Genomic DNA, 13143 nt, shown 5'->3' with positions numbered 1-13143 from the left:
ACGTCTTTGGCTGGAGTAGTGATGCAGGCAGAATGTTACATCAAGAACAAAGAAAGTAATGCTGAAAAAAGGCATATTATGTAAAATAAAGCACTCCTGACCTCAATAGCACACAAATGAACTAACACACATTTCCCATTAAGGATAAGACAACTTTCAAGTGAAATGGAAAGCTTATGGAGAGCTTTACGCCCTTGAACACTCGACAAGAGTAAATATGGCGGGAAGTTATTCACATGCATAACACCCCTCAACTCTAAACTCCGATAACATACATCATGAGACCAAAGCCTAGAAGTTGGTGTAAGTTTCATAAGATTAATGGACACAACACCAAGGAATGTCTACAACTTAAAAAGAAAATATAATGCCTAATCCACAAGATATAATTAAAGAAGTCTGTTAAGCGTAGCCTCAGTGGAGAATTAGGGGGATCTAGTTCCTAATAGCTATACGGCCCTATGAGTCCCATATCCAACAAGGTGAAAGATCCAAGTAGGGAGGAAAGCGACAATATTGTTCGCCACACCCTTAACACCATCAAATGAGGATTATTTGGAGGCAAGGAAACCAGTTCCACTCGGAAAAAGTTATGCCCGCCAAATTTTGGCCATTGATACCCCCTAGTTGGATTCAAAATATATGAATCAGGAGCTCCATAGGGCAAGATTACCTTTTTTGAGAAGGATGCAAATGGTATTCACCCGTACAATGATGACCTTATGGTTATCTTTGTTCAATATGATGAGTGAGAAATCAAAAGGAGACCCAATTGATCAGGGTAACTCCATAAACATCTTATAATAGGATGAATTTGATAAGCTTCTCCTGTATTTGGATGATCTTAAACCCGTCCGGAGATCGTTGTTAGGGTTCTCGGGAGAGCCCGTGCAGGTGAAGGTTACATAATGCTGTAGACTATCTTCAGGGCAAAAGAAAATGCCAAACAGGTCAAGGTAAGATATTTAGTCATTGATGCGTCCTCGTCATATAATATGATCATAATGTGACCTACCTTTAACCAGTTGGGGGAATCCTTATTTACCTTTTATCTGTTTATGAGGTACTCACTCCATATGGGTGAGTATGTACTATATATGGGGATTGGGAGATTATAAAAAATACCTATATATGTAGAGAGCTTAAAGATGATGAAAGTCAAAATAGTATGTGTGAACATCATGAACAAAAAGGCGAAACCGCTAGGATAAGCTTATGCAGAATAATGCTTAAATTAGTCAAAAAGAGACAAATATGAAGGTTGGTGAAGAAGAACATCTACGATCAAGAAATGACTGCCAAGGCGATGAGCCCCATTTAGTTTAAATTGTTTTATGTGTATTTTAGGCAAGTTATACTCTTAATTGTTTTGTATGGATGTGATGTTTTCGTGAAGATACTATTTTTATGTGTTATTAAAGTGGCACACGATTTTTAATGAGACTCTCACCTTATTTATGCGGTTTTGGATTATTATTGTTAATGTACATGTAAGTTATCACGGGGTGGGAGGATGTTATTAAGATTTCCTTTAAGACGGTTATTGGATTCTCATCAAGGAATCCTTGTTGCCCCTCGATGCGATTACATGATAGATAGTCGTGAAGTAATCCTGCTCACCCCTCGAGACGATTACATGTTGGATCCTCATAAAGGAACCCTTTTTTCCCCTTGAGGCGATTACATGTTAAATCCTTATGAAGGAATCCTTGTTACCCCTCGAGGCGATTACATATTGGATTCTCATATAGGAATCCTTGTCGCCCTTACAATTACATGATGAATCCTCATTAAGGAATCCTTTTCGCCCTTATAGGCTTTTACATGTTAGATTCCCGTGAAGGAATCCTTGTTGTCCCTTGAGGAAATTGCATTGAATACCCACGAAAGAGCATGTATATCATATGGTAGCAACCAGAATCTTGTAAGGAGAACCTCCTTGCACCTTTGGAATAATAAAGGCATCTTCAGAAGGGGACTTTCGTCCCTAAAAATAAACATTTAAAGCCATATTAAAAGACAGTGTACAAATACAAATTAATAGCATATCATTAAAGACCCAAAAAAGGGCGAAGAATTACAAAAAAATGTCAAAGGAAGATAAGGTTAAAACCGTTACAAAGGTGCAGAGGGCCAAACCCTAAAATCATTGGTACTCTAAGAGATCCTTGAAGAAAAGAGTATTGTTTATCTTGGATCCATTTATTATGATTTTCTTAGCAAGTGATACATATTTGTCGTCCACCAACTGACCTCCTCGAACCACCTAATACAAATCCATCTTACTTGAATACACTCCCCGATAGAGAAAGTCTATATGTTTTTTCAACCACTCAAAGTATAGATCATAATTATCAACCAAGTCATCCTTCGGGTGGATATTTCCTCCTAAAGTATCTAGAAAGAACTAAGAGCCTCATTCAAATAACCCTTCAGTCTGACGGTAGTGACATCGTGAGTTTGTGCCTCCAATGCCACTATTTTAAGTAAACCCTTTTAATTGTCTCCACCCTACACCAAAGTCATTGTTGTTTCTTGGAATTTGGAAAGAAGTTCCTGAGCCGTGGCAAGCTTGGACTTCATGTCATAAATTTTTTTAGCATGTTTTTCTCGTTGAACCTGTCCGATCAGGAGAATCCTTAACATGTGCGCTTTGCCCATGTTGGACAACTCCCGAGATGATATATTTTGAAGGTTTTGGTAGTTATAAGGGAAATACTCAACGAAGGTAATGTGACTCCCAATAAATTTGACGACATCAAATAGAGCGTCCCTCTAGAGGGATGAGAAAGGGCAGGCACCATCCCTAAGTAATTGGGTTTCACCTTCGACTCTACCATTCAGAGTAATCAATGTGATTTCATAAAGAGGCACATCGGTGGTCATCGAGAGTTTTGCCTCGAACGATGTGAAGGGGATCAAGATCCCAAATCATAAATAACAGGAATATGAAGGTAGAACTAGGGAATTAGTGAATCATTTGCGGTGGTCATGTTGGCATTTTTAAACAATTAGGGAAACCCACAAAGACTTGTATGGAATTGATTAAAAATCATTTTTAAATGATTGGGGAAGTTTTTACACCACCTAATCGATAAAGGACTTGGTCCAATCGATTAGAGTAATGTAAATGGCCTTTTAATTGATTAGAAAAACTTTTAATATATTAAACCATTTAGAAGTTCCAGGGTTTCCTTTTTTGGATTAAGGTTATCGTATTTTGAAATTTTTTAATCGATTACTAGTGATGGTTAATGTATTAAATCAATAAATTAGCCCATGCATTATTTCTTTTTTTAGCCATAATTTTCCTATATAAAGGATGTTCATTCTCATTTCAGTTTGCACTGAATTTCTGATTATAAATATCTACATCCTTCTTCCACTCTCTCTATTTTTTATTTGTTTCTCACAAAAAATGGTCACGGTACTAAAAAACTGAAAGACCATTGTGAGAGTTTTATTGCAATTAGTGTTATGCTTTAATTTGTTGTAAATAAAAGTGTGATTCTCTTATGGAATTAACTTGCAAAAGACTTAAAAGGTTGCAAGCTAAACTTAATAGAAGCTTGGTTGTTGGTTCTTATATTTGACTAATGTAAAAACTTTGTTATTAGGTTTTTGAGTTTGACTTATGTAAAAAATCTGTTTGATGATTCATGAGTTAAGTATGTGTAAAAATTTGGTTTGTTGATTCTTGAGTTTAACCAATATAAAAGTTCTATCTATTTGTTGTTGAAGGTTTATGGGCAAATCATATAAAAAAAACTTAAGTGTGATTTTATCGGAGTTTTCAATAAAAAACTCTTTGGGACATAAGTATACCAAGTGGTTAGGTTGAACCTGTATAAATTGTTGATACACTATATTTATCTTTTATCTATTTAATTATGTTGCTTATGTTATTTATGTTGCATATCTCTCTTCATCTCTATCTTTTTTCTTTATTTTTCATTGCCTTATCTCAGTGTGATTATAAAAAATAAAATAATTATTTTAAAAGATAATTTTTTTATAATTTGGTTTTGATTTTCAATCAATACAGTTCATCTCTCTTATGTGTATGAAGTCATTTAATCAACTCATATCTTTTTTTAAAAATTCCACAACATCATCTACTAAATGTGTGAGAACAAACTTGCTAATAGACTACTAGCAATGTCCTTAAATGATCAAAGTCAAATTGAATTTAATTTTTAAAAAAATATTTAAATTATTAAACTCATAAGTCATTTTGTTTATACAAAACAAGCTAGATTGCCCATAAATTTTGTAACACTCCAAATTTCATTTGTGCGTCCTTCATACTTTAGTGAAGGACATGTAAACCTTAAGTGTGTATATTGATTCTTAGAAGTCTTATAATTAATGGTTAAAAGATTATGATCACATAATGAGAAAAACTCACATTTTTATCTATTCACATGCACGTAAGATAAGTTCGAATACACAAAGTTAACTTGTTTAGAAATTCAATTCCACTCTTCCTCATATATCCCTCATATATGCGAAGTTAAGAGATTATGTATGTGAAGTTAACATGTTTTCTTTATTATGTTGTTATGTTGTTCTTACTCGTACATAACATTAGTGAATCATATTCTTAATATTATTTTGGTATAATCAAAACTATTCTTCCAATTTTTTTCGAGATTTTTTTTTGCAAAAACCCTAATTTTCTATTTCATCTTTACCTTTCATAAAAATCCATCAAAGAGCTATCATCTTCATAATTATGAAACAATACTCACTCATTGTATCAAAGTATTGTCACTTATTTATATTGATGAAGAGACAACATGTGTTTGATTTTCTATCTTATTATTATGGGAGAAGGACCGGTGATTTGTGAAACTCAAAATTGAAATTGATTAAATATATTTATTGATAAATTAAAGTCAAAATGAAAAAATAGAAACATATTAGTAAGAGAGTATATATGTGATGTCGTGTAAAGCAAAAGAGAAAGAAACGCAAAACGCAGAGCGTATATGCCATCAGTATTTTCATTTCACTGCCTTCCAATTCCAACAAACAACAAGTCGTAACTCGCTTTATTTTATTTACACCAAACCAAACACACCCTTCCTCTTCCTCTGTTCTTATGGCAATTTGGGATTTTTCTCTCAAATTAGGGCACGCGATTTCTTGATCGATCCATTAGCGGAGAGGATGTGATCCTACTTATTAGATTGATTGTTTTTGAAATTGTAACTAACTGTGTAATCTATCTATCAATTCCAACCATTTTCTAGGGTTTTTGTGATGTCGGATCGGACCAAGGTCGTGGTTCGCCACTTGCCTCCTACCATCACTGAAGCTTCTCTTTTGCCCCTAATTGATTCTGCCTTTGCCGGTCGCTACAACTGGCTCTCTTTTCGTCCTGCCAAAATCAGGTCTCACATTCAACAATTCTGTGTTTTTTTATCAGGGTTAATGTTACTCAATGTTTATGATGCAATTTACATTTATGATTATTATGATTTAAGTTCTTTTAATTTTATAGTCTCTTTCTAAATGCATTTTCAGCCAGAAGCATACCTCATATTGTAGAGCTTACATTGACTTCAAAAAGCCTGAGGATGTTATAGAGTTTGCTGAATTTTTCAATGGACATGTCTTTGTCAACGAAAAGGGTAACCAATCATATCATTTCAATTTCTTGATTAGACACCATGGATGAACCACAAACACCTCTAGAATTAAGTGTGTGGCAGTGTTCGACAAGCGTCGGATACTCCTACAACATAGGTTGGATAAGCTAAACATGTGTCCCAAAAAAATCATCTTTCCCTTTGCTTTGACACTCATTGGACCACTGTCCGACACCCGCATGACACTCTTACAACAAGGGTCGGACAGTTTTAGACAAATGTCCTAAAAAAGTATTTTTCTTTGTTTAAACGCCCCTTGGATACATCTAACATGGCTGATCAATGAGGAGTTAAAGACTTTAAATTCGACTACAACATTTTTTTTTATACTTTTTCATAGTAAATAGATAAATAAACTTCTTAATCTAGATGCACGCGGATATATTTTTATTTTCAGTTTCTATCTTTTATCGATAATAATATTAATATTTTATTTAATTAAAATAAAAAATAAATATATATTAAGTGGTGTCGGTGTCTTATGTTTATTATTGGAAGTAAACCATCGTCTTTTAGATTACATTCTAAATAGAATTCTCTTCGCTCCTAAACAGTTTCTATGTATAGTTTACATGAGATTATATGCCCAATATGGTTCTCTGTCTCACTGGTTTTCCTTCCCAGGAACACAGTTCAAAGTCACTGTTGAATATGCTCCTTCACAGCGTGTCCCAAAGCAGTGGTCTAAACAGGATGGTCGTGATGGAACCATATATAAAGGTACCACTTAGACAGGGATTGAAATAAATTACAAATCCATAGATAGATGTACATCAATAGGAGTTATGTGTAGAGTCCTTTTGATGAATATAATATAATTTTTTACATGGTGAACATCTAGATCCCGAGTATCTGGAATTTCTAGAACAACTTGCCAAGCCCGTTGAGAATCTCCCTAGTGCTGAGATACAGTTGGAGAAAAGGGAGGCAGAACGATCTGGTTCGTAAGTTAATGCTTAAAATATGCAGTGAGCTATAATTTTGATTTTATTTTCAGACAAATATGATTTTGAATTTTAGAGACGAAAATGAGCACGCATGCACATAATGAATTGGTAGAGTATATTTTGTTATTGGATTTGTGTCATTTAGCAGGTGCTGGAAAAGATGTTCCTATAGTTACACCACTGATGGACTTTGTTCGCCAGAAAAGAGCTTCCAAAGGACCACGGGTATTTTGCTTATGATTTTGATATGTTAAAGAAACTTACTCGGTTTTTCATTGTTATTTTACCTGCACCCCTAAGCATGTGTGTAGCTGTATGTTTCTATTTGTGAGCGTACATTTAAATAAGAGTTGGTGAATTCATTCTTATCAAGTCCGTCATAAATAACAATTCTTTCTGTTATATATCTCTAGAAGCACCATCATTTCCTTGCTTACCCAATCTTCTACTTGGAATTTGTGCAGAGATCATTGTCTAATGGAAAAGTGAGCAGAAGAACTGGCACACCATCAAATGGAACCTCTAGTTCTGCCCCAACAAGACGCGGTTATGCAAAAAAGAGAGTTTCCACCACAATGGTACTGTTCATTATAGCTTTAACTATTATTCCTTTATGATGATTTCATCAGAGAGATTTTTTTGGTTATCATTGCAAATAATCACATGTTTTTTTATAGATGGGATAAATAATTGTTTCCATTTATCTGATATTTGATTGCACATTACTTTCAATCTTTGGATATATGGTTGGCTGGAAAAGATTTTCAATTTATGGCTCTTTGGAAAAATCAATTACTAGATATCTAGAGTTGAATGATATAAATTATTTTCTAGCTGGTGTACAAGGTTGTCTTGCTGAAGATAATACTATGGTCCTTTGATTATATTTGAATAGTTCTAGTGTTAAGAAAACCATCGATTTTATTTTATTATTACAAACATGAGAATAAGAAGTAGCCGTAGGTTCAAACACTAGCTTATCCTGTTTTTTTTTTCAACTTTGCATATTGCTGGACTTCTGAATTTTTCAAGAGTTTTTTTTTATCGCAGAGGAAAGTTTGAGAGATGTACAATAAAATGTTTTTTATTTAACTTTTAAAATAATGGAACAACATTAGTATATGATACATCTCTAGTCGCAATTGATTGCACATACATATCAAGTACCAATTCTTGGTTTCTACTCTTTTGTGTTTTAACATGTCATACTTTTGCTTTTATGGTGAACAGTATGTTGCAAGGGACCCAGGGAAAAGTTCTAATGTAAAAGACAAATCAACTTATATTTTGGTTCCCAGGCACGGTGATCAAAATCTTTCAAATAAATCTTCAAATATAGCTTCTTCAGATGGAAACCTAACTTTTGATGAGAATGGTGAGGTTGATATTTTGTTCAACTTTTCATGCATAATTTGTTCCCCCTGTTTTCCCTTTCCCCCCAGTTTCCGATGTTAATATCTTAGAGGTGGCTCCTCTCATTCTCTGATAATTCTGATATGTCGAGTATTTTATTATTAAAGTGACCACTCTTTTTTTTTGTATTGTATTGGTTATGGGAATTTTCTTACCACCTTGTCTGTCATTTCAGGAATTGCTGGAAGTAATGATGCTGGGAAAAAGAAAGTACTGCTTCTTAAAGGGAAAGAGAGAGAAGTAATTACTGTAAACTTCTGATTTTGTTACTTTCTTAGAACTAAGAATCACTCCACCCTACTCTTGTTATTTTTTCATTTAAAATAAGTTTAATTTTGCCAGACTCATTTTTAACAAACATGCAAATTTCAGCCAATCTTGAAGTTATTGTATTAATAAGTGGAATTGTTGATAAACTCGGGCTGTAATTTCATCTTTCTCCTGTTAAAAATGTTGATCAGAAATCAAACGTTAAATATGTTTCCGACTACCTATCAATCAATGACTGTCCCTGAGCTTTACAAAAACACTAGTAAAAATGTGAACCGGAGATATAAATGATACAAATGGTTTGATAGAATTTGTTTCCTATAATTTACTGTCTAATTTCCGCGGATGTACGAAATATTTCAATGAAATATGATGAATCAGTAATTTGTTATCAATTTGGGCATGGATTGGGTTTTAGTTCATTGCTAGTGTCCTTGGTGAATTCGTCTGTCAGGGTCATGTTTTTACGACAGGTCTCTTACGAGTCTATTTTGCTTTTGTTTGTTTCTTATTATGCAGGTATCTGATTCAGATAGCATGTCGCAGCATTATAACATAGCATCTTCAACTAAAACAATTCTTAGTTCTACAGCTCTGAAACAGAATCAGCGGCATGAAGGTAGTGGAAGGATTATCAAAAGCATACTCACAAACAAAGATCTGCGACAAAGTCAGTCTTCCAGATCCCATTTTGACCGGCAGATCCAAACATCAAATCTAGAAAAAGAAAAACAACCTGCTCGCCCCGTACATATGCAATTGATTTTGAAGGGCACCGATGGTGCGCCAGAGAATAGAATTACCGTGCATGGTCTACATGTTTCTAGTGAGAGACAGGAGAGGCGTTTTAGACATAGGGATAGACCTGACCGTGGTGTTTGGACAAGTCGTTCCAATGTAGGTGATGAATCTTTGTCATCCTCAGCCTCTTCACAAGTAGATCATTTGGAAGGTACATGCTTTGAAATGGCAATTATGGACTAATCCTTTATGCTTATGTGAAAGGGGGAAAAGATTGAACCTCACTTTTTATTAACCAAACAACTGACAAATTAATGCACAAAATATTACCTTTTTGGAAATCTGCTACCGCCTTCTTACAGTTACACGTTCTTCAAAAGTTGAAAATTTTATTGTATTATATACAAAACAGGAGGTCATGCAGAGTTTAAACACGACATACCAAGTGCAAGAAGTGGGGAGGTAAAATCTCTTGGAAATCTCCGTGCCAGTCATTCATCAGAAAATGGTTGGTTTCTGGCGCTGGATAGCAGAATCTAGATTTTTTATATTTATACTCATGTTAATGTTTGCTTAAATTTCACTGCTCGTGATTGTTTAGGTTTCACTAGGAATTTTGGTCGCCGTGGACCAATACATGGGGTGAAGGATGTTGATGGCTATTCGATTAGTGAGGGGAAGCATCCTAGAAAACCTAGTACCTCTGCTTATGGTTCCAACGAGGTACCTAAATTTGATTTCTGCATTGAAACACCGCACATTCTTTCCTGGTTCAATCAATGATAAATCTCTTTACTCTGCAGAAACAAGTTTGGGTCCAAAAAGCAAGTTCTGGGACCTAGAGTATTTAGATTGGTGAGACACATTCCTTTCATCAGGCCTATGTAGCCTAGTGATGTAGCTGCATATGATTTGGGTTTTTCTTTTTCTTTTTTCTCGTGGACAGTGGCCCATTACTTTGATTCCTTGCTGTGGAAGTTGTTATAATATTTCAATAATTTTCATGTAAATGTTAGCTTAATTTACTATTCTTGCAATTACTTGTGCCAAAGTTGATGATTTTCCCTTGCAGTGCTAAGCTTGCTGACATACAATTTTGGAGCATGCATACATTTGCTAGCCGCCGGATTCTGTCTCTTTTTGGTCGACAGATTCTTACAAGTGAAGGAGTTAGTGTGGTTAAAAAAATCTTTTACAATACATGGGAGGGAATTACTGTGATGGATTTGATTTGGCTTAAATATTTGGACATAACTTAATTGAAGATGGCTTGGAGAAAAAAAGAGAAATGAAAGCAGTGGAATCACACTGCACAGTGACTCATTTTCAAGCTGTTACCTGTTTGAAGAATTATGGATAGATTTTCCTGGCAAGTTGTCTGACTTTATATTTAAATAGTTTTAGTGTAAATATTCCCTCAATATATACAATCCCTTATTAGCTAAGGGTATGGGTATTTATATAAACAATCCAGTCATTTTAGCTGTTTTCCAAATACAAGTCAGCGCTTGCTCTATTCCCGGGTGATTAGAAAATTACACGGAACACTTGATGGACGACTTAGCAGGATTGTGTCCTTGGTTTTTTGTTGACACTGAAGTTTATTGTAGAGCTCAAACGCTGAAATGCCTTAGATGGCGACATGGTGTGTTACTATAAAAGAGTATTGGGGAATTATTACTGTGTGGATTTTAATTTTCTATAAAATATCAATGTACAGTATGGTGTTGCATAACAAAGCTGTTATATGATGTTACTGGTTTCTTGATTATGTTATCCATTGTGTGAATGGTCAATCCGTCAAATTTATAATCAAAGTTTCGATGCCAGAAATCAATAAGTTCCTGTTTTTGTCAGTGCTTCAGGGTCGGAGGTTGAGGTATTTACTAGATCTGTTGAATACTCATTTGCACAATGCTTTCTCTTCATGGCATCAATGACACAATCATATGTTGTTGTTCACTGTTGGGCGATGAATCCACTGGTTTTTATGACTCATTTAGGTAATCTCCACTACGATAGGAATCTGATAGAAGACATTCCTTCACCATTAGGCCATCTTGTTGAATTTTTGAGCCCTTGGATCACCAACATTAATTTAGAACACATTCCTTCAGCATTAGGACTTCTCTCATGCCTCACTTCTACTGTGTATGTGAAAGCATTTAGCATATGATGCGAATTATGTTCCTTGACAAATGTGGTAGATATGAAACAATCTACAAGAACCATCCCTTTTTCTTCCTCTAATTTTTCCCATAACTTGACATAGAATTTTGGATATTTTTCATCTTCTTTTGTTCCGGTGCATTCAATTCTTCCTATATTTTCTTATTTTCTTCTTCACTCAACTCTAGTACTTGCAATGGTTATGTGACCGCTGCGTAAAATAGGACTTTATAAAGTCAATCTATTAATTACAAACAAACGGCTACTAATTAAAATAATAAGTTGTTATCGATTTATAAGAAGTTTAGCTTACTCTCTACATTTTTCTTTGTTTTTCCTCTTCATTATTATAATCCAAATAAAAAGAATGTAAAATATATCAATTTTTATATTATATTTTTTAATTTTTGGTACTAGAAAAAATAGGAAGCATCTTGATTTATTACATCACTTTTAAGAAACATGTTTTTCCACCATTCATGATATATCTAGGGATTTTTTAAAAAAATAATCAAGTTTTTCAAAAAAAATACGAAAATAACCCTGTTTTAAAAAAAAAACCAAAATAATCAAGTTTGGTAGATGATGCGCCGGGAGAATTGACGCACCCATATACCTTTAAATAAAATTAAATAAAATATATATTTTTTATTTTATAAAAAGAATTGTTTAATAAAAAAGAATATTGTATAAAAGAATATTTTAATTTTATAAAAATAAATATTAAATAAAATAATGGATGAAGCATAATTAGTGATAAAATTAAAGATCAATTCTAAATAAGCTATTATGTACAGTGATATATTTAGTGACAAACTCATTGATGTGATGGATTTTAATATGATTTTTCGTTTTATGTAAGCGACATGACAACTAAACTAACATCTTTATATATTAAATTAGTATTAATAAATATAAAATTGTTAAAAATATCATGTGATTTATAGTTAACATCTTTGTTACGCTCACATTACTATGTATACGATTTATGGCATAAATTATAAAATAATAGGAAGACAAATGAAATTTTGGTCAATTAAATAATAGAAAAACAAATGAAATAAAAAAAAATGTGTCCCCCTTCTAATTTTGGTCAATTAAAAAAAATTTCAAATAAAATATTCTTAGTTGAATTTTTTTTGCTTATTCTATTTTTAATAAATTGAAAACTTCATTTTGATTTATGTTAGTAATTTTTTTTAATAAGACTTTTAACCTATCATTATCTCCCTCTTCTCATCTACCAAATTTTAGTAATTTATTAATCTACCGTAATTATACACGGTATATTAAATATATGATGAAACAAATTAACATGAAGGGTCTGTGGTGCAGTGTTAATATATTTGACTTTTGATTAGAAGGTTGTGTGTTCGATTTTTGTTGACTGCAAAATAAACATTTTGAATTTTTTACTTACAATTTTTTTTTTTTGGTTATTAATCTGTATGTTATTATATTATTTATAAAAAAAGTTTTAAAAGAAAATAATAATTTTAGAAGTTTAAATATAATTTATACATTTTATTTTAAAAATTAATGGAGCGTGTAACTAATTTTAAACTGTCATTTAATTAGAACTTTATTATTTTTTAAAGTAATTTTATGAATGAAATTCATTTTTAAAGTTGAATAAGTGAGATGGATTCGAATCCGTGTGTATGCTATTGATGTCTCAGCTATCCATTGAACTGATTTATCAATAACAATTATTTTATTTGTTTTATAATTTAATTTTTTTATTATTATAGAGCATTCACTATTTGCCATTTTTTATTTAAACTAATTATGATTATTTTTAAAAAATAATTTAAACAAAAATGTGAGATTAATTTATAATAATGATGTATATTATCTTCTAATTAAAAATAAATAAATAAATAAAACTCGCTATTAATAAAAATTGTTTTGAATAATGTTTGTCAACAAATATTTTTTTTATATAATTG

The 13143-nt window shown here is 32.7% G+C and overlaps 1 protein-coding gene across 2 annotated transcripts; it reads left to right on the top strand.

The window, feature by feature from the left end:
• Nucleotides 1–4942: 4942 nt before the first annotated feature.
• LOC127086094 (regulator of nonsense transcripts UPF3) lies at nt 4943–10801 on the top strand. 2 transcript variants are annotated; one of them, XM_051026795.1, is made up of 13 exons: nt 4943–5396; nt 5530–5636; nt 6279–6374; nt 6496–6594; nt 6750–6826; nt 7066–7179; nt 7832–7976; nt 8190–8254; nt 8804–9236; nt 9438–9533; nt 9627–9748; nt 9829–9880; nt 10098–10801. In XM_051026795.1, exons 1-12 carry the CDS (start codon nt 5266–5268, stop codon nt 9865–9867), a joined length of 1524 nt encoding a protein of 507 aa, XP_050882752.1. In that variant the 5' UTR covers nt 4943–5265; the 3' UTR covers nt 9868–9880; nt 10098–10801. The 2 variants fall into 2 exon arrangements, with proteins under 2 accessions (XP_050882752.1, XP_050882745.1); XM_051026788.1 differs by having other exon boundaries at nt 8190–8263.
• Nucleotides 10802–13143: the final 2342 nt, after the last annotated feature.

The sequence above is a fragment of the Lathyrus oleraceus genome, chromosome 1 (assembly GCF_024323335.1).
Source record: "Lathyrus oleraceus cultivar Zhongwan6 chromosome 1, CAAS_Psat_ZW6_1.0, whole genome shotgun sequence".
Classification (NCBI taxonomy): domain Eukaryota; kingdom Viridiplantae; phylum Streptophyta; class Magnoliopsida; order Fabales; family Fabaceae; genus Lathyrus; species Lathyrus oleraceus.
Note: the sequence above shows the minus strand (reverse complement) of the source record. Positions and strands in the feature narration are given on the sequence as shown.

Coding starts and splice junctions, on each gene's coding strand:
- LOC127086094 (XM_051026788.1), top strand. CDS start 5,266: ATGTCGGATCGGACCAAGGTCGTGGTTCGCCACTTGCCTCCTACCATC. Junction 6,827..7,065: donor GAGCTTCCAAAGGACCACGG/GTATTTTGCTTA, acceptor GAATTTGTGCAG/AGATCATTGTCTAATGGAAA. Junction 8,264..8,803: donor AAGAGAGAGAAGTAATTACT/GTAAACTTCTGA, acceptor CTTATTATGCAG/GTATCTGATTCAGATAGCAT.